This window comes from Rhinolophus sinicus, chromosome 12 (assembly GCF_057876585.1).
Source record: "Rhinolophus sinicus isolate RSI-liver-muscle chromosome 12, RSI-T2T, whole genome shotgun sequence".
Classification (NCBI taxonomy): Eukaryota; Metazoa; Chordata; class Mammalia; order Chiroptera; family Rhinolophidae; genus Rhinolophus; species Rhinolophus sinicus.
In genome coordinates, this window is record NC_142512.1 from 21,550,095 (window position 1) to 21,572,848 (window position 22,754).

The 22,754-nt window shown below is 51.7% G+C and overlaps 2 protein-coding genes across 4 annotated transcripts; one reads left to right on the top strand and one right to left on the bottom strand.

The window, feature by feature from the left end:
* Positions 1 to 254: 254 nt before the first annotated feature.
* On the bottom strand, positions 255 to 18,292 carry SARM1 (sterile alpha and TIR motif containing 1). Of its 3 annotated transcripts, XR_012492335.2 has the most exons (10): positions 17,238 to 18,291; positions 10,669 to 11,287; positions 8,421 to 8,633; positions 8,048 to 8,139; positions 7,702 to 7,937; positions 5,455 to 5,557; positions 5,189 to 5,378; positions 4,541 to 4,613; positions 572 to 693; positions 255 to 493 (listed from the first exon to the last, which is right to left on the bottom strand). XR_012492335.2 is itself a non-coding variant. In XM_074320520.2 (9 exons), the coding sequence occupies exons 1-9, from the start codon at positions 18,212 to 18,214 to the stop codon at positions 364 to 366; spliced, it is 2,682 nt and encodes an 893-aa protein (XP_074176621.2). In that variant the 5' UTR covers positions 18,215 to 18,280; the 3' UTR covers positions 255 to 363. The 3 variants fall into 3 exon arrangements, 2 of the variants coding, with proteins under 2 accessions (XP_074176621.2, XP_088658177.1); XM_074320520.2 differs by lacking the exon at positions 4,541 to 4,613 and having other exon boundaries at positions 17,238 to 18,280; XM_088802051.1 differs by lacking the exons at positions 255 to 493; positions 572 to 693 and adding an exon at positions 2,235 to 2,406 and having other exon boundaries at positions 17,238 to 18,292.
* Positions 18,293 to 19,527: 1,235 nt separating this feature from the next.
* VTN (vitronectin) lies at positions 19,528 to 22,405 on the top strand. Its single transcript, XM_019731474.3, has 8 exons — positions 19,528 to 19,703; positions 19,797 to 19,916; positions 19,993 to 20,301; positions 20,381 to 20,520; positions 20,781 to 20,937; positions 21,105 to 21,257; positions 21,622 to 21,969; positions 22,203 to 22,405. The coding sequence occupies exons 1-8, from the start codon at positions 19,640 to 19,642 to the stop codon at positions 22,313 to 22,315; spliced, it is 1,404 nt and encodes a 467-aa protein (XP_019587033.2). The 5' UTR covers positions 19,528 to 19,639; the 3' UTR covers positions 22,316 to 22,405.
* Positions 22,406 to 22,754: the final 349 nt, after the last annotated feature.

The window sequence follows — 22,754 nt, forward strand, 5'->3', positions numbered from 1 at the left end:
AACAAAGGGACGGAGAAGTTGGCCAGACCGCTCCAGGAATAAAACGCTTCCCAGGCTGGTCTGCCGCAGGGACAGGATTGGATCCCATACAGATTGCGGAAATCTCTCCCAAGTCACCGGGCACACCATGGGCCTGAAGTAAATAGAACCATTGAAATTGGTATGCATAGTAAATGCGTGGCAAACAGGTTTGGTGGGAGGAGAGGAAAGCAAAGAAAAACTTTGAAAAAGTCCCAAGCGAAAACACTGTCAAGTCAAATTACACCAGAGGTTTAAATGTCAAAATAGAAGACATAAGGTCACCGTTACAGGGGGAGATGATGAAACTGGGGCTCCCAGCAGGGCTTGGGGACTCGGCACTGGTTAAGTAGGACCCATGGGTGCAGCACCCTCCAAACTGGTGTCGGAGCTTGCAGATGAGTCCCGGGAGGGGCATCCCTGCAGGAAGCGGATGATCTTCTCAATGGTGGCCTCCTGGTACTCGTGGGACCACCTGTGGGTACAGAGGCTGGTGGGTCAGAGGGCAGGGCAGAGGGAGCTGCTGGCTGGGGTACCCACCCCGCCTCCTCACTTGATGCCATTGAAGGTGAGCACAGCTTGCATGTCCTCAGGCAGGGCCTGGGGCTCCGGCCACTTGAAGCCATCAATGACAGGTACAATGTTCTTGCCACAGCTCAAAGCAGTCACAATCTCCTGGAGAAAGAAGAAGGGAGGAGGAAGAGACCCGGGTCCCCATCCAGGGACAGGGGAGGGCCAGTCACAGCCTGAGGCTGAGCCCAGGGTGGGTGCTGGTCCTGAAATCCACCTTGACTTCTCCCTCACCCCTTGTGGTGTAATAAAAAATAAATATTTGGTCTTCATCCTAGGTTCCTGATACAAGCTCTTAACACCCTTGGAATCCCCAGAGGACTGGGGATAGGGATGCCTAGATAGCTTTAGGATGGAGGCTGCTTGGCAGAAAGACCAAGCTCTGATTAGAAGGTTGGAACTTTTAGCCCCCTCTCCCACACACACACCCAGGGAGGGGAGAGGGGCTGGAGATTGAGTGCAGTCAGCCATGGCCAATGACTTAATCGTGCCCTCATAATAAAACCTCCACACACACCCCTAAGGATGGGGAGGATTAGTGAACCCTCTAGGTGCTGGGAGAGTGGCCTGGAGAGGGCATGGAAGCTCTGTGCCCTCCTGTCTGCGCCCCCACCCCCCATATCTTGCCCTGTGCACCTCTTACATTTGGATGTTCCTGAGTTGTATCCTTTATAATAAACCAGGAGTAGTTAAAGTGCTTTCCTGAGTTCTGCACATCATTTTAGCAAATTATTGAACCTGAGGAGAGGGGTCCTGGGAACTCCTGGATTTGTAGCCAAGTCAGACAGAGGTGTGGCTAGCCTGGGAACAGGACTTTCAACTGGCATCTGAAGTGAGGGCAGACTTGTGGTGCTGAGCTTCTCAACCCGTGGAGTCTGACACTTGCTCTGGGTAGTTGGATCAAAATTGAATTGAGGGACACCCAGTTGGTGTCGGTAAATTGGTTGTTGGTGTGGGGAAAAAACCCACACAATTTGGTGTCAGAAGAAAAATATCACAGCCCCTGCATCTAAATTGATCCATTATGAGCCCTTACTTTTTCTAAGATCCACCCATTTTTCTCTACCTCCACCCCACCACCTCCCTGTTCCAACCCCCCTTGTCTTTATCCCCCACCAGGTCTCTTCTCATCCACTCTTGCCCCCTTCATCCAGCTACTCTGTAAAATGCAAATCTGATCCTGCCACCCCCCTACTTAAATCTCTTCAAGAATTTACATGGCTGTTAAACCATATTAAGGAGTTTGAACTTGATTCTGAAGGTCCTGAGTGATTGGCCATAACTCACGTCTCAAACATGCTTGCACTGTCCTCTCAGCCACAAAGACCTTGCAGCCCTTAGGTTTACCATCCTCCTTCGCTGCACAGGGCCTTTGCACATGCTGTTTCCTCTGTTTCTGCCCCTTTCCTGCCCCTTCACCTAGCTAACACCTACTTATTTTTCTGATTTGTACCCAATCAACACTTTCCCCAGGAAGTCTTCCCCCTCTTCCCTGACCAGGTCAGATCCCCTTATTGTAGGACCTTATAGACTTTGCAGTCCATGCTACAGTTGCAAATTTAAATGAATTATTAAGTAACTTACTTATTATCTGTCTTCCCCACCAGACATAAGGGCAGGGATCAGGTCTGGTTTTTACTCACCTTGTATTTCAGTATCTTTCACAAAGCCATGCCCATAGTCAGCCCTTGCTAAATACTTTATGGATGAATGGATGGATGAATGAATGAATGGGACAACACAGCATAACAGTTAGGGACTGACTCTGGAATCATCAGATCTGGGTTCGCATCAAATCTCTGACACAGGCTTTGAGACCTGAGGCAAAAACAAATCCTTTAAAGCCCGTTTTCTCATATACAAAATAGGGTTAGTGATAGTTCTGATCTTGTAGGATTAACAGTGATATCTCATGACAAGTGGTTAGAACAGTCCCTAGCATGTAATGCACGCTTAGTTAATAATACGTGTTAGTGTTTCCTTCTGTAAAGTGGAGATCATAAACCTACCTCACAAGGTTGTTCTGAGGATACCAACTATAAACGGGTGCTCCGGAAAGTGCTTATTGAATGTTCTTTCCTTTTGAGGGGGAAACACAGGGACTGGATTTTTGTTGGGTGCAGTTCACTTGTGGTTTTCCATATTGATTACACACTAAATGCGGCTTTGGGGAAAGGAGTTTTGAAACCAGAGGCAATTAAGCACTAAAACCAACCAAGAAGGGATGATGGAACCTTTGGAACTGGTCCAAGGCAAAGGCAATGATGGGTGCCATGACCCTTGTAGAGAAGAGCCCTCCTGAGGAAAGAACCTGCATAACTGCAATCTTGATTGGCTTCTGGGGAACCTCTCATGAGAAGAAGGAGGCCAAAGAAGGAAAGAGACTTGCTCCCTAGTCGCACACATGCCCAGCTGAGGAGGGGATCAGGTCTTCACTCAAACCTTCAGATTCCAAGTCCAGGGCCGTTTCAGCCAAGCCCTCTGCCTCGCTGCTGAGAATCTGGATGAATTGTGACCCTGCAGCAGTTTATTTGGGAACCTTTAGACTTTTGCTTCATCCAGAATTACACAGAACCAAAGACAACACACTACTCATTGCACAGACTCAGAGGCTGGCCAAGAGAGTAAAATGGCTTATTAGATCACCCAGCTGGTGAAAAATGAGAACTTGATCACAGTCAAATCTTTTGACCTGGTAAACCTAGTGGAAACATAGGGTTTTCCCAGTCAACTCAGCTTCATCAGACTTACTCATCTGTTTCATGATTGATTCAATTATTCTATAAGCTCTTCAAGAGCCTACTTTGTACCATACATGGTTTTAGACACCAGGGATACCATGTAAATAAGGCAAGGACTGAGCTCTCATGGAGCTCACAAACACTTCCTTTTTTCTTTCACAAGGCCACCAGCCACCTGCTCTAGGCCTTCAGCCATGATTCTCCAGGGTGTCTCTTTGGCCTGGCCGCCGTCCCCAAACCAAGGCCAGCACTCAGCCCCTAAAACACAGCCTCTGGGGCTTGACCTTCTTCTCCATCGTCAATCTGGACCGTGCTCTTGTGTCAGAGCCTTCCTTGTAAAACCCACTGGCATGGCCTCACTGCCCTCACGGGGTCCCTTTTCCCACTGCTTTAAGCACAAGTCTTTCCCTGCCTTTACATGCTCCACAAGCTGCTTCCATAGTTCTTATCCAGCCAGTAGTGTGCTGGTCAATGTTTAACTAGCTCTCCAGGGGGAAAAAACCAACCAAATAAAACCCTGGTTTGTAGTGTTTACCTATTTCCTTAGTGTCAATACTTCCACCGTGGCTGGCGTCAGGCTACCAACGTGACATCACTGAACGTGGAGCCGGGAAGAGATGCAGACTGTCACTTTGGTGTCAGCTGACTCCAGCCCTATCCCATCATCTCATCCACACCCCCTCAGATCTGCACCATGGAACACAGGTCCCGGGAAAGAACGTAGGTTTTGGAGTCAGAGAGATGGAGTTCAAAGCCCAGCTTTTCCGATTTCCACACCAGTGTGGCCATGGGAAAAATTATTTTACTTTGGGCCTCAGTTTTTTGATCTGAGATGGAGAAAGCAATACCAGTGATGCATGTAGGTTTTTGACATCTTTCTCATCCCTACTTTTGTTCTTCACTCACGCCGTTCCACTGCCTGGGATGCCTTTTCTTCCATTTACCTAAATTCTTAAGACTCTTCTCAAGTCCTGCCTCCTCCATGGAGCCTTCCCTGATTATTCCAGTCCTTAATGTTTCTTTTCCTTTCTCCATACTCCTATGGCAAATAAGAGGTTTACCTGCCCAGCTTAGCACTGACACCGACTATCTAGTCACTCTGGGCATGTTCTTGTCTCCTTAGCTGCTTTAGGATAGGGCCCCATCTCAGATAACTACTGCATTCCTCAGCCCCGGCCCCAATTCCTACTCACTGATTAATGATGAATAACCTGTGAATGTGATATGCTCCATCCATGGATCCATTCTACAAGTATTCAGTAACTTTCTACGATACATCAGGCACTGAAGATATAATGGTGAGTTAAACAGTGGTAGTACTCATAATAGTTATGTATATTAATAATAGTAATTGCTACCGTTATAGAACAATTACTACAGAGCCGGGCATTCTGTTCAGCACTTCACAAATTTTAGCTCTTTTAATCCTTAATAGCAATACACTAAAGAGTTTGGTACTATAATTATCCCACTTTTCAGTAATAAATATGAAGCTCATTCGGATGAAGTAACTTGCCCAAGACCAGAGCCAGGATTCAAATTCATAGCTGTGTGTGTCACGCTGCTCTCCTGCCCCTCTTCCCTCACAGAGGTTATTTTTCAAAGCATTTTCCTACCTCTCTGACCCTAACAACAATCCTACAAGGTGAATAGGACAGGCAGATTATCCTTATTTTATAGATGACAAAACGGGCTCAGAGGGCCTAAGTGACTTGTTCAAGTCCTACTACAGTCAGAGCTGTGACTCCTGACTCCCAGCTGGGCCATGGAGATTGCTGGGGTGTGCAGATGAGAAGGAATAGGAGGAAAACCTTGTCCCTTGTGCCATAGGCCAAAGTGAGACCAGAGGCCAGCCCTACCTTGTGCACCCAATCCTTGCATTCGTGGTCCTGCATGCACTTGTCCAGTGCCCCGGCCGACAGCACCAGCACAAAGTTTCGGGCAGCCATGACACTTTGGATGAGCTTGTCCTCAAACTTGCCCGCTTCCAGCTTCTCCACATCAATGAAGACACTGAAGCCATGCAACTGCAGATGTACCTTCAGGAGGCTGTGAAGAGGTCTTGTGTCACTGCCCTGGCCTCGCTGCAAGGCCCCAGGCTGCCGGCCTGCCCGCTCCTCCTCACCTGGCCAGCTGGGAGCCTGAGTTCCTTCGGTAGCTGATGAAGACATCCGGAATGTCCCCACTCGGCTTGCTGCCTGTGCAAGGCAGCGGGGAGTGTAGCATTTCTGAGGGGACAAGAGACAGCTTAGTCATGCTGGCCCCTCCCCATCAATCACCACGAGGTACATCATCCCCTGCCGGCCCAGCCTTCTCAGCCGAGCCCAGGCAGGGCGGCTTGCTCCAAAAAGGGTCACTGAGGTAGAGAGATGGAGCCTACAGGAAGGAAGGATGCTAAGTCTTGGGGAGTCCCTCTCCGGAGGCAGGCGTTGTGTTTTAGTGACAGTGAAATGCACCTCTGGCCCTGCCCACTCTCCGGAGATCCAGATCTGCACAGCCAGATGCCTGCAGGCCCTCCAACACATGCCAAGTCCTCCCCTGAACCCCTTCTTCCTAGTTCCCCACCAAAGTCAGAAACCTGCGTGTCAGCCTCAACGCCTGCCTGATTCATTCATTCAACAGTATTAACTAAACACTTATTGGGTGCCAGGCATGATTCTTAGTGCTGGGGATACAACAGTGAACATCACCAAACCCTGCCCTCCTGGAGCTGATGTTCACTGCTCAGCACCAGACAACATGCTCTGTACAGTCCTCCTACTAAACACCTAGACTCCAGCCCCAGGGACGCCCTATGTCCAGGCCCCCAACTCCAGCTTCCTCAGTGGTCTCCCCAAATCCACACTTGCCCAGTCTAATCTGTGTGCACAGCTGCCAAAGGGATCTTTCTAAAATTCAAGTCTGAGCATGTCATTGTCCCCACTTAAAATCATGTATTGCTCCCTATTTTCTGTCAAAGGGATTTGTTAAGCTGTTTTTGCCATAGGACCCTCCTGTTTTTTTAAAAAATGAAATCTTGGGGTTTTCTTGGGAGCTGCAATGTAAATATATAAAAAGCTGACCCGATTTGGTGGAAACGAAAGCATGGGGCCAAATCCCAGGCCCTTGTGCCTGACAGGAGCTTAGTATATGCTGGCGGAATGAATGGATGAGTGAAGAGTCTATCTTTGCAGAACATTCAGATTTAACACTCACAGACAACATCTGTCTGTTGATCAAGCAGAAAGACAGGTTCAAACTCCAGTTCTGTTATTTAATGGCTTTTGTAACCCTGGGAAATGTATTTAAATGCTTTAAATCTTAGTTTCAGCATCTTTAAAATGAACACCCTTGATGGAAATGTTCTTTATCGTTGATTAGGATGGTAGTTACACAGGGGTAAGCATTTTTCCAAACTCTTCAAACTGGACACTTTTAAAGTTCAACTATTCCTCTTTTATATTCTTTAAGAAGTTTTACCTTGGTGTTATGAGCACTGCGCTCTAACCACTGAGCAAACCGGCCACCCTTTGAGATGATTTAAAAAAGCTAATGCCCACTGCATCGAATGAATGTAGAGATTAATGAGATATCTGTCAAACACTTTTTTTTCCTTTTTGGAGGGTGCAGCTCACAGTGGCCCATATGGGGATTGAACTGACAACCTTAGTGCTATCAGCACCACACTCTAAGGAACTGAGCTAACCGGCCACCAATATCTGTCAAAAACTTAATACAGGACCTGCCATATAGTAATTGACCATAATTATTAGCTAAATAGTAAATTAAAATAAATTAGTAAATAAAGTGTTGCTAGAGCCCTAGAATCCACTTTGTCTTTGTGACCTCCCTAGAGCACCTCTAGAAGCCATACTTTGTAAGCTGTTGGATAAGCCCCTTGCCTTCCCACCCACATATCCCATGTATGAACTATCCATCCTTTGTCTCACCTCCATACTTGCATATGTTGCTCCCTCTCCCTGGCTGCTCTTCCTGCTGCCACCAGCTCCTACACTCCCCCACCCCCACCCCACCCCCCACATCTTTCAAGACCTGAATAGGCATCCTCTCCTGTCCAAACCCTAGACCTGGCAAGATAGGGTAGGTCGTGCTTCCTCTGAGCTCCCCACGGAGTCCTGGGCATGCCTCCTGCTGTGACCGCCTGCCTGTTTACATACCTGTCTTACTCCCACCCTCCTACCCACCTCAGAATGGGAACTTCTTGAGGGCAAAATGCAACATATTCATCTTTGCATCCCCAGAGCCTAGTCTGGCACAGCACGTGCTCCATCAATCTGCAGGGAGGCTCTGAGGCCCCACCACAATGTGTGTTCCCTAGCCCTTCCGGAGCTGGGACTGGGACGGCCGCAGGGTCCCACGTGGGCAGGCTGACCTCTGGCGGCCGTAAGGATGCGGGTGCGATGCACGCCCAGGCGGATGCCGCAGTCCTCCAGGAGCTGCTGCTCTGACACGCGGTGCAGCAGGGAGCGGTCCAGGCCGCAGCTGACCAGGCCATACGTGTACTGGCGGAAGCGCGGGTCCAGGCTGCCCAGCCAGTCAGCCAGGTTGCTGCGGTCGCACGTCGCGTAGTTGGCGAAAGTCTTGAGCTCCGTGAGCTCCCTAAAGAATCTGTATCCCAGGGAGGAGAGGACGCTGAGGTCCTGACTTGGGACTGGCTAGTGGCCGAGGGGGTGTTTAGTTAGACCCGGCGTGGCGCGGGCGGGCAGAAGGCTCCGTACCTCTTGCGGGTGATGCCCGATTTCATGCCTAGGTCGGTCTGGAGTTCCTCGTCCGTGAGCCGCAGAAGCAGGTCGCCATCTACCTGCCGCTCCTGGGGGAGGGGTAAAAGGTCAGCCCTGGGCTCCAAGCACAAGATGCAAGGGGAGGGAACTGGAGACGGCGGTGGGGGAGGCGGATGGGACCCAGATTAGAGCTGACTGACCACAAAAGTGGCTGAGTACAGGCACTCCACCCCCAAAAGGCCACCCTGGCGCCGCGGGCGCGCTGTCCGGGACCCATCACAGCCGCCTGTGTGCAGGGCGCCCCTAGCGGCAGTGCGCCCTCGGGGATGGGCCGGCTCCCGACCCAGGGAGGCAGCGCTGCGCGTCTTACACAGAAACGCCTGCAGTACTGAGAGAAGCCAATCTGCTGCAGCCACATTTGGACCTCGGCCTCCTTCCAGCTGGGCACGCAGGGCAAGATGCGCCGCGGCACATCCTCGCGCAGCAGGCGCAACGCGTTCTTGGCCAGCGACGACGTGGTGCCATTGGTGGAATAGGAAACCAGGCGTTTCAAGCTCTGGACGGCACCGATGTCGCTGAACACCTAAGATAGGTGTGGGGAGAAGGTGTCTTGGATCCATCAGCTCGCCAGCGCCCCCAAATGTGCCAGTTCCTCCCCTCGCCTCTTCTTACGGCTGAAAGTCCCACCATCTGCCCTAGCCCTGCCATCATCCAATAAATCACCGAGTCCTCTGGATTTCCTCCCTTGATGCTTTCTCAAAGCTCTTGACCTGGCAGGTCCGCCTCATGTCTCCCCTCTACAGTTTCCACCTGTCCCGGGATAAAGTCTGAGTCCTCAGTATGGCTCCCAGGCACGGGACAGGGCAGAGGCTGCCCACCACTCCCAGTTCACCTCCACTTTCACCAACCCACACTTGTCTGACACCCGCTCATGAAGGCTCTCCTACCTCTGGGCTTCGTCCCACGGTGTTCCCAGACCCTTAGTTCTTCCAGCCTGTTTTGGGGAATCCCCTCCATCCAATGGAATCCAAATCGATTAGCACCTACTCCATGGCCCTGCTTTGGTTCCCCCACAGCATGGCCCCCACCTCCAATTAGACCTTGTACCACACTCTGAATGCCACTGCCCTTAGCTGATAATGCAGCTTCCACTGGATGATAAGCCGAAGTCATGTCTTAGCCACCCCTGAAGTCCCATACACTGCAGGGCACAGAGTGGGGCTCACTATGTCTTTCCTGAGCTGCACTCACTTGGCCTTGCTGGGAAATGTGCACTCGAGCTGGTGGTCATGGCTGCTGCCCAGACCCAATACTTCCCTACTTCCTTTTAAGTCCCTTCTCCAGAAGCAGAATAACCTGTTTTATAAAGCCAGTCCTCCCACGGCCCAACTCTGGGGCACAGAGAGGAGAATAAGAAACTCCTAGAACATTGGACCTTGGAAGAGGCCTTAGAGACCCCCTAGCACCGCAGTCTCTTCTTGATCTGTGGGGACACACTCGATGGGTGACAATCATTTGTGAGACACACTCCTCTGAGCAGCCCCAGATGACAGCTGTGGCCCATGTGGTGCACCACTCCCTGTGCATACCTGTCACCAACTCCCAGAGGAATGCAAAGTAGGGAGGGTGACATTATAGGGATAATCTTGATTCTCTAATACTTAAAAACAAAAAATGCAAACTTTTGATAATTTAACTATTACTAGGGTTTTGATAATTTAACTATTACTAATTAACTTTTGATAATTTAACTATTACAGCAATTTTCCAGGGTAAAAACTGCTGCTGTGGTCCACTCCTTCAAATTTCCAGAGGGTAAAAATGAGGCATATAGAGGCCCAGAGAGGGGAATTCAGACACCCAAGGTCATACAGCAAGTTAAAGCAGAGGACGAAGGCTTCAGACCAGTCCCTGGGCACGGGGATCTCTGGAGACTCAGGCGGGAATGATTTGGCTGACACGCTGATATCCTGCTCCAAGCCTTTGTCTACACTCCATCTCATTCCCGGACTCCAGATTCAAACGACAAAGTCGCCCCAAACGACTGGAGTTCCCCAACTGATCATCTCTTGTGTACCTCAAACTCAATCTGTCCCAGTGAACTCACTTTATTCCCTTCCCCCCCCCCGCCCCACCCACCTATCTCTCACCCAGTTCACCTTATTTCAGTCTCATCGGCATCTACTGGGTTGCCTATGTCCAGTCAGGAGTCCTCCTTAGCTCCTCCCTCTCCTTCACCCAGCCACCTACCAAGTCCGAATTCTAGCTCTGCAGCAACTCTGGAATCTCGTCTACTTCTCTCTGCCTCTCTATGCCCTAGTCCCAACCTCCACCATCCCAACTGCCCTCTTCCCCCGCCCCCCCAGTCATGGCCTCCTATCTGTCCCCCTTGCCTCCAGCTTCATCCTTGCCAATCCCATCTCCACTCAGCACGAGGGTAATATTTATAAAACACAAGTGTCCCCTGCTTAAAAACCTTGGTCATGCCTTCCAGATCAGAATGACTGCCATCACCTTAAGTGTACTTCAAATCACCTGAACGTCGTCACTTCCTCTGGGAAACCTTCCCAGATGCTCTCTAACCCCTCACCTCCACCCTACTCCACACCGGCACCCACCTTGGTCTTGCCCTGCAGGCTCTTGATGGCAACTTCAGCACACAGATAGAAAGCCCCGATGCACTGCGCTTCCAAGCGCGACGAGTCGAGCAGCGGCACGAGGCGCTGCAGGTCATCTGGACCGCGGCCCTGGCTGGTGTCGCTGGCGTCCACCAGGCAGCGGGCGAAGTGACCGGGGTCCAGCGAGGCCACGAGCGGCTCCACGAGCGCCAGCGTGCCGGAGCGCTCCACCTCGCGCTCCACCTCCTTGTTGGTGGCCAGCACCGCCACAGCGAGGCACGCGTGCAGCCGCAGCAGCTCGTCCTCTTTGGAGAAGGCGAGCGGGAAGAGCCACTCGGCGGCGCGCTTCTCCACCATGCGCCGCTGCGCCGCCTGGCCCCCGTGCAGCGCGCAGTTGGCCAGCGCCAGCGCACAGTGACGGAGCAGCACCCGGTCCGTGAGGCGGCACCAGTACAGCACCGCATCCAGTCCGCCCTCTGCCACCAGTCGCTGGCACGTCTCCTCCGAGTGCTTGAACATGTGCTCCAAGATGCCGGCTACGCTTCGCGCCAGCTCCACCGGCTCACGCTCCTTTGCCAGGTTCAAGATGACGCCCAGTCCGATGCGCGCCACCCGGTCCCTGCCCAGAGAAAGTGGGAGGGGGACGGTAGAGTTGCTCTGGCCTGGGGTGCTTGGCTTGCCCCGTGGGGACCATGGCTTGGTCACTTATACTTTCTGGGCCTCACTAGTGTCATATAAGACGTGAGGGAGAGAATTATCCTCCCTCTTTTCCCCTCGCCTCTTGCCCGGGAAGACTAGATTTCTCTGATCATAACAGTGCTCCATCCTGGTCACATCCATTTCCTCCCCTACACCCTCCCCTAGAGAGGCAGTATGTGTGGTGGTTAAAAACCCTAAGCTCTGGAGCACATCTCCTAGGTCCTGGTTTCGAATTTTTTGCCATTTTCTAGCTGTGGGACCTTGGATACCTACCTTAGTTTCCTCATCTCATAAATAAGATAAAAAGAATACCTACTCCATAGGGTTACTAGGAGAACTAATGTGATAATTCATGTAAAGTGTTTGCCACAGTGCCTAGCACATAGAAAAGATTCAATAAATGTTAACTTCTTATCATTTGAAGTGTCACTTGAAGCACACGACAGCCTTGCCTTCAAACTTCTCTTCACTCCATGCTGTGTGACTGAAGTGTATTTATTTATTCAGTCAACAGACGTTGATTGAAAATCTATTTTGTGCCAGGCACTGTGCTAGGGGCTGAAGCTAGGGGCTGAAGTTAAACAGTGGCTAGGAGTGATGGAAGCTTATACTCGGTTAATAGAGAGACAAGTAGTAAGCAAGCATACAATGAATGAACAGGGTGATAGTGGTATGACCATAAGGACAAAACAAAATCAGGTGATGTAATGGAGAGTGCCTGAATGCAGGCATATGTCTGAGGAAGTGACATCTGAAAATTAAATGTCCAGAGAGCCCTGCCTGCAAGTATCTGGGAAAAGAATATAACAGGCAGAGAGAACAGCAAGGACAAAGCCCTGAGGGCTGATGAGTTTGGCATGTTTGAGGAATAGAAAGAAGACCAGAGATATTTACAATGTCTAAAACCAACAAGAGATTCATATATAGAATATATAAATAAATATTCAAATCCACAAGAAAAAGGCAGTGAATCCAATAGGGAATGCGTAAAGGACATAAGCAGGCAATTTATAAGGGAGGAAATCTAAAATGTTAACAAACAAAGAGGTGCTCTAACTCGCTGGTAATCAGAGAAGTGAAAATTGAAACCGCGATGACTTTCCACCTATTACATAGGCAAAAAGCAGAAGCCGGGCAGCACTAAAGGTTGGTGAGGTGTGAGGCTCTTGGGGGTGGGGGCTCTGTGGGTGCAGCCTGGGACAGTCAACTTGGAGAGCAGGCTGGCATGAGTGGATGAAATGAAGGTGACACACATCCTAGGAGACAGATATTAGGGCTCTTGGGTTTATATCCCAAAGAGGTTGTCACACAGATCCACAAGAGGACGTGGCCAAGGCCATTCACTGCAATGTTATTTGTGATGGAGAGTTTCGGGAGTAGTCCCTGTGTCAAGCCTGGGAGAGTGGAGAGGTAACATGGGCACATGCCCACTCTGGAGGACTATGGAGCAGTTACGAGTGATCGAGCAGACGATAAAACAGCACCATGAAAGATCTCAACACAACACTGAGTGAGGAAAACTAAAAACTAGAATGTACTACATAACACAGCACCATTTGTGCAAATTAAACATACATGCACACAACACAAGAACAAAGGGTTTACCAGAACACAGACAGAAAGGTATGTATTAAATATACTGAATGATTGCCTAGGGAATTAAGTCAGAAAGCTGGTGGGGACATTAATCAAGAGAAGGGGAGACTGCTTTTTAGAAACAGATGTACGAAAAGACGTGGAGGTACATATGAGAGCTGAGGTAGTTGGGGACCTGCCTTCACCTCAGTCACAGTGAAGTGAAGCAACCTCAAGCGGCTGAAGTGGGGAGTTCAAGGAGAGATTGAGGAGAGTCCTGGAGGCCTTTGGAGCCATCTCAAGGCATTCGTACTTCCTCTTCATAGCCATAGGGAGTCATTGAAAGACTTCAGGAAGGGGAGTGAACTGGTCATACGTGGGCTTTAGGAAACTCACTCTGGCTGCTGTGGGCAGGACAGCCCCAAGACAGAAAGCCTGGAGGCCAACAGAGCAGGCCGGAGAGTTGCCACGCTCCAGGCACAGGGGAAAGTTTTCCATCTTCCGGACCTCCACAAATGATGTCTTCCAAAGGTGACGCTACCCCTGAAGACTTAGAGACCCAGGCCAGCCATGGAGTCCTTGCCCCTGAGGCACCGCAATGACCACAGTGCTTATAACGTTGTGTCCACTGCAGGGCCCAGCTGAGCCCAGAACATGGCATAAGGCCAGCACAGCTTTGCTGAGATGGTGACTGAGCTTCCCTGCATGTCCTAGTCATCCACTCAGGCAGCCAGCACTGCGGTGGCTCCTTTTCCTAATGAGAAAGTCAAAGCTCAGAGCGCTTACACAACATGCCCAGGGTGACACACTGGTGAGAGGCATAGCTGGGATTTGAACTCACATCTGTCTGTCTTCAGAGCTCAAGATCCTTCATCTGTACTTTGTGCTTCCAGAACAATCTGACTATATATAAACTCTGAGAGTATTAGAAGCAGGATTGCTTAATCAATTATCTAACCCAACACCCTCGCTTCCTGAGAACGAGTGAAGGGAAAGCCTCGCTCAGCAACATCAGGGCAGAGAGGGGACTTTATTCTGAGTCTCTTGATCCCCAGTCCTCGCCTGTCCCTATGTGCCTGGCACCTTTATAGAATGTGAACTGAGTGTTTGTTGTGAGAACTATTCCCTCAGCTCCCAATTTTTCTGCAGTCTGTGAATCTGGGTTCAAATGCCAGCTCCAAAGGTGGGGAAAATTGTACATATACGTACATATACAAACAAGTATATATACGAGTACATATACACAGTCTGACAATTAAGTTCGCGAACTCATCCTAGAAAAAGTGCTACATACCTCACTGCTGAATATCAGTATGGTCACCTATGAAGTACTCCACTTGGGAAGCTATGCACCGATGCCAGCACCTAGTCCACCCTTCAAAGCAATTTTGGAACTCTTTTTCTGGAATGGCCATCAGAGCTGTCATCGTATTACCCTTGATGTCCTGAATGTCATCAAAATGTCTTCCTTTCAATATTTCCTTTATCTTCGGATAAAGAAAGAAGTCACTGGGGGCCAGATCAGGTGAGCAGGGAGGGTGTTCCAATACAGTTATTTGTTTACTGGCTAAAAACTCCCTCACAGACAGTGCCGTGTGAGCTGGTGCATTGTGGTGATGCAAGAGCTCCTTCAAGACCATCTTTGCATACACCTTTCTCATGCCAAGATTTTCTTGTTTATCGATGTTTACTTGGTCTGCTATGCTACTTGTAGTCAGCGGACAATTTTGATGCACAATTCGATGAATTTTTGCAATGCTTTCTTCAGTTCTGCTCTTTACTGGTGGTCCTGACCTTTCTTCATCAGTGACGCATTCTCTCCCCTCAGAAAAACATTTAATCCATTTGTACACTGCCATTTTCTTCATGGCATTATCCCCATAAACTTGGACTAACATGTCCCTGATTTCACTTACGCTCTTGCCAAGTTTAACAGAAATTTAATGTTTGTTCATTGCTCTAATTCAAGCTGACATTCTCGCAACGGCACACAAAAACAATAATGAACACCACTAAGCAAGACACCACCACACATCGACACGAACACAGCTGTGAGACACTGATATACCAAGGTTAGGAAACCTTACCGAGCTGTTTGTACAGTGCTGCCAATGTAAGCACACGGTGGTAAGTTCATGAACTTAATTGTCAGAACTCGTATATGCAAATACTTATAATTGCATAGACTCTCTTTGGAAGGATGTATAAGAAACTTGTTTCACTAGTTCATTTCCAGGGAGGGGTGTCTAGGTGGAAAGAAGAACTTTTAAGTGTCTGTCTGTTTTGTACCTTTGCACTTTTTGAATTTATGGGCAATAGTTTTCTGGGTGTTGTGTGTGTGTGTGTGTGTGTGTGTGTGTGTGTGTGTGTGTATGTGTGTGTTTTGTTTTTTTAACTGTCTCCACTTATTCACTGTGTATCTTGGGAAAGCCATTTAGCCTCTCTGAGTTAAACCACTTAACCTCATTACAGTCCCCTGATGGGCTGGACTGTGAATTTACAGGGCTGTCAGTCATATGGGGCCCTCACTGGGGGTGTGAAACCAAGCTCAAACATCTTGTGGGGCTTCTTCTGGTATTTCGGGGGGTGATGGAAGCTGTCACCTAGGCTCCTAGGCAGTGAGTGTGGCAATACCCTAGGAAGAGAGACTGCAGGAAAGTGAATGGCAAAAGAAGTGGACACACTGATGCAAGAACCTTCTTTAAAAGGAGGTTGGTTGGTGGAGGAAGGAAGAGATCTTATAAACACAAATTCTCTGTGTGATCCTTCCTCTTTCCCTTCTAAGCCTTCTCCCAGTGCAGTCTTGAGAGGAGAAGGGTGAGCCTTTCTTTGAAAGGATTTCGATCGCGACCAGGCCCGCTGGGCTCTGTCCTTGGTCCTGAAACAATGCCGAATCAATACATTGTTTCTTAGGATCAGGGACACCGGTTAGTGTGACGCCTCCCTCAGTAATTCTGAACCGCGTGAGAATTATTTCCAGTCTTGAAAAATATCAGCGCTATTTGCATCTTGCAGCCCTCTTTTTCCTAGAGGGTTGCCTGCACCTGCTCCCTAGTAGTTCTAGTTATAGCTGCCCCATCCCATATACCAGGCCTACAGGGTACACCCGCCAACATGGGCCCACACATCCAGTGAGCACCCCCTCCGTTTGCTAGCCTTCCAAATTTATGACTCATTCCCATCAGGGCACCTGTTAGATGGGAGATGAATGACGTGCTGAACAAGCAGAACCCTAACTTAGTCTCACAATTTAAATTGCTTCATGCATGCACTTTTGAGAGTTGTATCATTTTCACCATCCACAAAGTTATTTCTACTTTTTGAAAATGGCAAGGAAAGCATCCCTAACCTATGACCATCACGCTTGTGAAAGTTGCATGCCTTGTAAGTGACCCTTCCGAAAACTTTCTAAACCTGAGAATTCAGCGTGAGATTTGCTTTGGCATCAGAGGAGAGAGAAAGTGAGTGCCCAGGGGTCTTCATATTCTAGGGGAGATCCCAAGAGGCAGGCAAAAGAGTGACGGTCAGGCCTCAGTGGGACCCCACCTATTGTATCTTGACACTATGTGGGAAAGGGGTGAAGAATACATACTCTGTCTGGCCCTGCCTATCCCTACAACTCACTTTCCTCTCCCCTCACCAACTCATCCCAGTAGAAAACTTTCTGTTCCCCATCAGCGCCTGCATAATGAGATCATGTCTGGCCTGTCACATGGACCAAAATGAAGAAGGAAGAAGTGGGAGGTAGATTTGGGATGGCATGAGGGGGGCAAGTAACACTTAGGTCAGCTCATTTCAGCCTGGGGACAGAGGAAAAGGAAGCGCCCCCCCCATTTTCTGAGCATTGTGTTCTCGCCCTCTCTCAGTGGGAGGGAGATAATATAGGAGAGACAAGGTAGTGTAGAAAGGAATCCAGGCCTGTGGGAAGGAGGGATGTGGGTTTAGGGGGCCATTGGCAATAGGATCCTATCTCCATCCTCAGAACCGGGGGGAGATTCCTGTCCTCCTATGCCATTCCCCCTCTCCCGGTCTCATTCCCCACCCCACTTGCCCTGGGAATGAATCCTGGCTGTGACATTAGTTCACTGTGTGATGCTGGGCAAGTCACTAAACTTTCCTAAGCATCAGTTTTCTCATTTGAAAAGTGGGCTGATGTCCACCAGAGGTGTAGTGCAGGGATTGGGTGAAGTGAGGCAGGAAAGACAGTACAGAGGCACACGGGACACCCAGGCACCCGACAGCCCTTGCTGCCCGATACCACGAGGCGCTCTCCCCCTCCCGCCCAGCATCCTCACCGGTTCTCAGCCACCAGGACCTGCTCCATCAGACGCGCGGCCTGCACTCGCGTCTCCAGCTCCGTCTCCTGCAGCAGCCGCAGCAGCAGGTCGAGGCCGCCATCCAGACGGATGGCGTCGCACAGATCCTGGGCTACTTCGCGGCCCACGGTCGGCAGCAGCCAGGCGTCCTCTACCAGCTGGAAGATCTCATCCAGGCAGGTGCCCACGGCCCGCGAGCTGCCGGCCTGCTTCAGCTCCGACAGCGCCTGCTGCAGCTCGGGCAGGGCGCTGTCCAGGGCACTCCGCACCTCGGTGCTCGCCCCAGGCGACACCTGGTAGGCCTTGTGGCCGCCCGTGGTCCACCGTAAGCTCGCACCGCCCTCCATGTCCGGCCCCGGCACCGCTAGCCGCTCGGCTTCCGGCCGTGGGCCCAACATGGAGAAGAAGCGGCACAGCTCGTAGGCAAAGAGAAACAGCGTTAGGGCCAACGGCGCGGGGCTGCGGAGAACATCCCTGGACTGGAGCGGATCGGGCCGGGCGGAGCCACCCGGACCTTGGGAACAGCGGGAACCGAGAGGGGACCAGGGGGAAGAAGATGTAGGAGGGAGGGACGGAGATGAGGTTACCAGGCAAGGGCGCTGGCCAGAATTTTGGAGGTGGGGAGAGGGCAGGACGTGGGACGAAGTGGCTGGGGAAAGGGACGCAGGCCCAGACAGAGGGGATGGGCAGGAGGAGAGAGCTGGGAGGCAAAGAATGGACCCAGTCGCCGGAGGGTCTAGGAGGCAGCAACCAGAACAAAGCGGGGCTCCAGCTCCTGCTTGGCTCGCGGAGATGTTCTGCAACAGCCCCGCCCGTCCCTGAGAAGCCGCGGACCGGGAGCCCACGCCCAGCCTCTTGTGCTCGCGGGTCTCCTCCCCTGCCGCCTGCGTAGCCCCGCCCCAAAGCCTTCCCCAGCCACGCCCATACCCTGGCCCGGCCTCTCCCGCCAGGCGCATCCTCCGCCCCCTCCGCTGGAGGTCCCTGTAGCCCCGTGGAGAGTCCGAGTATTGCCTGGGTTTTCTCCTTAACACTGGAATGTGAGGGCAACGCTGTTGTGTATACTCCCTCCCCTATTACCGTGTTTCCCGGAAAATAAGACCTAACGGGTAAATAAGCCCTACCATGATTTTTCAGGCTGAACATCCCCTGAACATAAGCCCTAATGCGTCTTTTGGAGCAAAAATCTTATAAGACTTGGTCTTATATTAATTTTTGCTCCAAAAGACGCATTAGAGCTGACGGTCCAGCTAGGTCTTATTTTCGGGTAAACAGTAACGATTCTGTATAACCCTCGGGGCCCTTTATGCCTGTTTCTCAATTAAGCCTACAACCTGCCTATGAGGTAGGAATTAGTGTTCCCATTTAACAGCCAAACCGACTGAGGCCCATGGAGAAGAAATTGGTCAAAGTCACACGCCCCTCTGATTATAGAACAGAAAAAGTCAGCTGGAAGCTCTGAAGATCACTTCGTCCAGATGGTGGCAGGACTTCAGGAGGTCTGTGGACCCCTGAAAGTGGGCACAAAATCAGGCATTCTGTGCTAGTGGGCATTTTCTGGGTAGAGGGATCCTACTTCTCGCGAGAGTCTAAAAGTGTGGGGAACTAGACCACTCTTTACCGATGGGAAGATTGAGGATGGGGACAAGCAGAGGCCTGCTCAAGAGCAGTGAATTAATGGAAGACTTAGGAATCAAATCTAGTTCAAAGGGTAAATATACACCCAATTTACTGTGTTGTGAAGACCAGCTTGGGGAAATCAATGCACCCAAGAGATGAATCCAGAAATAAAACTTTGTTCATGAGAACAAAGATTTCCCCAGGGTGCTTACCAGCATTCCTCCTACCCCTCTTTCACTGCCCTAAATATACAATGCGTGGGTGAACCACTCAGCTAGGGAAGTGCCTGATCAAACAGATCATGGATCAATACCATTTATGGAGAATGAAGTTGGGGCTACTCCAGGCACTGGGCATTTTGTCTGCTTTTGATCATATAATCTCCCAACACCTCATGAGGCAAGTGTTATTAGTCTCATTTTACCAAAAAGAAAACTAAGGCAGGTAAAGCGGTTTGCCCAAGGTCACACAGTTAGTAAGTGACAGAGTAGAGCTTCTTTCTGCCGTCCAGAGATGACCCTGAGCTTGGCAAGGATCCTGTTCGAGCTTTCCCAGGCCGAGTTCCAGGAATATGACCCTTTGCTACAGCAGCCTCTGGGGTCAGGGCACTGGGGGCTGGCCTGGAGGCTGAACAAACAGAGCAGCAGAAAAGGCAGCTCCTCTTCTCTGGTTCCCTGTCTCCCTGTCCCCACCTCTCCCTCCCTTCCTCAGGCATCAGAGAGCATAGAACCCAGTTTACCAGGCTCATCGGTAGAGGCCCTGCCATGTCATCTCCAAGGCCCCTTCTGGTGCTGGCCCTGCTGGCATGGGTTGTTCTGGCCGACCAAGGTGCAGGAGGGTGTTGGTGGCCATCGGGGCCAATGTAGGGTGGGCAAGGTTGGCCTGGGCTTGGCTGTGCCGACTGACAACCCCTTCCCACAGAATCATGCAAGGACCGCTGCACTGAGGGTTTCAACGCCGACAGGAAGTGTCAGTGTGATGAGCTCTGCTCTTACTACCAGAGCTGCTGCGCCGACTACATGGCTGAGTGCAAGCACCAAGGTGCGTTCAGAATGGCTGGGTGGGCCTGGGATCCCCTCTGCAGCTGGAGACTCACCACCACCCACCTTGCTTGCAGTGACTCGCGGGGATGTGTTCACTCTGCCAGAAGACGAATATGGGAACTTAGACTACCATGAGGAGACCAGTGTCTACTCACAACCAGAGAGCTCCACCCTCAGCTCTGACCTGCAGGCCCAGACTGAAAGGGCTCCTGAGCAGGCAGCTGGTCTGAACCCAGAAAAAGGGCAGGGGATCCCAAAGCCTGCAGTGGGGCCTGCGAGCTCTGCTCACGGGAACTCCGAGTCCTCAGCGGAGGAGCTGTGCAGTGGGAAACCCTTTGATGCCTTCACTGACCTCAAGAACGGTTCCGTTTTTGCCTTCCGAGGTGACTCCAGGGGCCGGTCTTGGGGCTGGGGTTCTTCCCCAGAAGCATCCCCTCCCTCACACCGCCTCCTCCACTCTAGGACAGTACTGCTATGAGCTGGATGAAAAGGCAGTGAAGCCTGGGTACCCCAAGCGCATCCAAGACGTCTGGGGCATCGAGGGCCCCATTGATGCTGCCTTCACCCGCATCAACTGTCAGGGGAAGACCTACCTCTTCAAGGTGCCAGGCTGTGGGTCTGGGTCAAAGGTATCCCAGACAGGGGTTGAGGGCTGTTGTGCCCAGGACCAGGGTGGGCAAGAAGGCTGGATCTCGGTCTGTGGCCCCTAGCTGGAGCTCTGTGAGGACAGGGAAGCCCAAGGTTCCAGGGTGACAAGCCTGGAACTGGGACTGCTGCCGGGGTGGGGGTGGGGGTGGGGGGGAACGGACTCTGCCTCTGCCCAGCCAGCCATCTCCTCAACCCTCTCCTTCCCTACCCTTAGGGTAGTCAGTACTGGCGCTTTGAGGATGGTGTCCTGGACCCCGATTACCCTCGCGACATCTCTGAGGGCTTCACGGGCATTCCTGACAATGTGGACGCAGCCCTGGCCCTCCCAGCTCACAGCTACAGTGGCCGGGAGCGGGTCTACTTCTTCAAGGGTACTCAGGGGAGGGGCAGTGGGGAGAAAGAGCAGGCAGTGGAGCAGTCTGTGTTCTTTCCACTCCGCTGGGGACAGGCCTCCAATGATGCCCACCCCTGTGCCAGAAGCTCCTGACTTCAACAGCCTTTGGGCTTTGCAGCCTTGCTCACGTCCACCCCTCCCCAGGGAAACAATACTGGGAATACGAGTTCCAGCACCAGCCCAGTCAGGAGGAGTGTGAAGGCAGTTCCCTGTCGGCTGTGTTTGAACACTTTGTCCTGCTGCAGCGGAACAGCTGGGAAGACATCTTTGAGCTTCTGTTCTGGGGCAGATCCTCTGGTATGGAGGGAGGGCAGTACCGTCTTGTTTCCCCCTCAAGAGGGCTGGGATGCCCCGGGGCAGGTGGAGGGCTGGGCTGGCCAGAGGGGTTTGCGATGGTACAGCTATCCATCAAAAGCTGTTTGCTCAGGCCAGACTTTGCTTCTGTTGACTCTTGGAGGGAGCTTATCTCCACCTGGACCCCACACCTTGGACTTTGCCTAGCACAGCCAAAGGCACAGCCAGCAGGAGGGGCTGCGCTGAGGCAAATGGGGAGGCCGGGTGCTAGGCTCTGCCACTAGCTTGCTGTGCATCCTTGGGCACCTGATGAACTCTAAAGGGCCCGGGCCCACAAGGCTCCCCATTAACCCCTTCCCTGCCACAGGTGGTGCCGGGCAGCCCCAGCTCATCAGTCAGGACTGGCCTGGTGTGCCTGATCAAGTGGACGCAGCCATGGCTGGCCGGATCTACATCTCAGGTTACGCTCCCCGTTCCTCCTGGGCCAAGAATGTGAAGTCTAAGCCACGCAGCCGTAAAGGCTATGGCTCACGGCGTGGGCGTGGCGGGGGCCGCAGCCAGACACGCCATCGGAAATCACGTTCATCCTGGCTGTCCTTGTTCTCCAGTGAGGATAGTGGCCTAGGAGACTACAATTATGATAATAACTACGATACAGACTGGATTGTGCCTGCCACCTGCGAGCCCATCCAGAGTGTCTACTTCTTCTCAGGAGGTGGGAGCCCCTGCCACCCCTGTAGCTGGTCTAGCTGGGGTCCTCCCTGCGGTCACTGGTTCCCATGAGCTAAACACAGCCCTTGGACAGTGACTCCAGAAAGCCAGGCCAGGAGTCCTTGGCACTGTGATGTTCAGTTGCCCTTCCAGGAGACACCTGGGTCTTCTTTCTCAGGGCAGGAGTGGGCAAGGCCAGGCTGGGTCTCACACACTCTCTCCCAACCTCTCTTCCAGACAACTACTACCGCGTTAACCTTCGCACACGGCGAGTGGACAGTGTGAGCCCTCCTTACCCACGTGACATCGCCCAGTACTGGTTGGGCTGCCCAGCCTCTGGCCTCCACTAGGAGAGGAGTTTGAGGCCACACAGCTGGGCCCTCTGTTGCTCCCTCCTCCAACCTCCTCCTCCCAGCTCAATAAAGATGCCTTGGCCCTGAGTGTTAGACTACCGTGCTGACTGGGGTGGACAGGCAGGAGGCAAGGATCTGCCTGGGTAAAGGAGGCGAAGCGGGGCTGTCAGGATGGCTTGGGGAGGGGACAGAGAAGAGCCTCCCTGTGTCTGGCCCATGTTGAGCTCAGGTCCTTTCTGTGAACCGTAAAAGCTGTGGGCGGGGAAAGCCTCCTGAGCTCCTCCTGAGCTAAGCAGCTCTCAACAAACCACCAGCAGCGAAACAGGAGCTTGAACGCCTCTGATGATGACCGGAGTCACCGAGCTTTTCCTCCCAGCCCTGGGCTTGCTTTGCCTCTTGGAGTTGACTAGCGCCGTGGAGAATGAAGGGGCAGAGG

Bases quoted from the DNA above. Each gene is read 5' to 3' on its own strand.
- SARM1 (XM_074320520.2), bottom strand. From the start codon at position 18,214: ATGCGCCTGGCGGGAGAGGCCGGGCCAGGGTATGGGCGTGGCTGGGGA. The intron at 8,140-8,420 runs GTAAGACGCGCA...CCCCTCCCCCAG, and splicing joins AGTACTGCAGGCGTTTCTGT to GAGCGGCAGGTAGATGGCGA. The intron at 494-571 runs GTGAGGAGGCGG...CTGTACCCACAG, and splicing joins CTCACCTTCAATGGCATCAA to GTGGTCCCACGAGTACCAGG.
- VTN (XM_019731474.3), top strand. From the start codon at position 19,640: ATGTCATCTCCAAGGCCCCTTCTGGTGCTGGCCCTGCTGGCATGGGTT. The intron at 20,302-20,380 runs GTGACTCCAGGG...CCTCCACTCTAG, and splicing joins TTCCGTTTTTGCCTTCCGAG to GACAGTACTGCTATGAGCTG. The intron at 21,258-21,621 runs GTATGGAGGGAG...TCCCTGCCACAG, and splicing joins GTTCTGGGGCAGATCCTCTG to GTGGTGCCGGGCAGCCCCAG.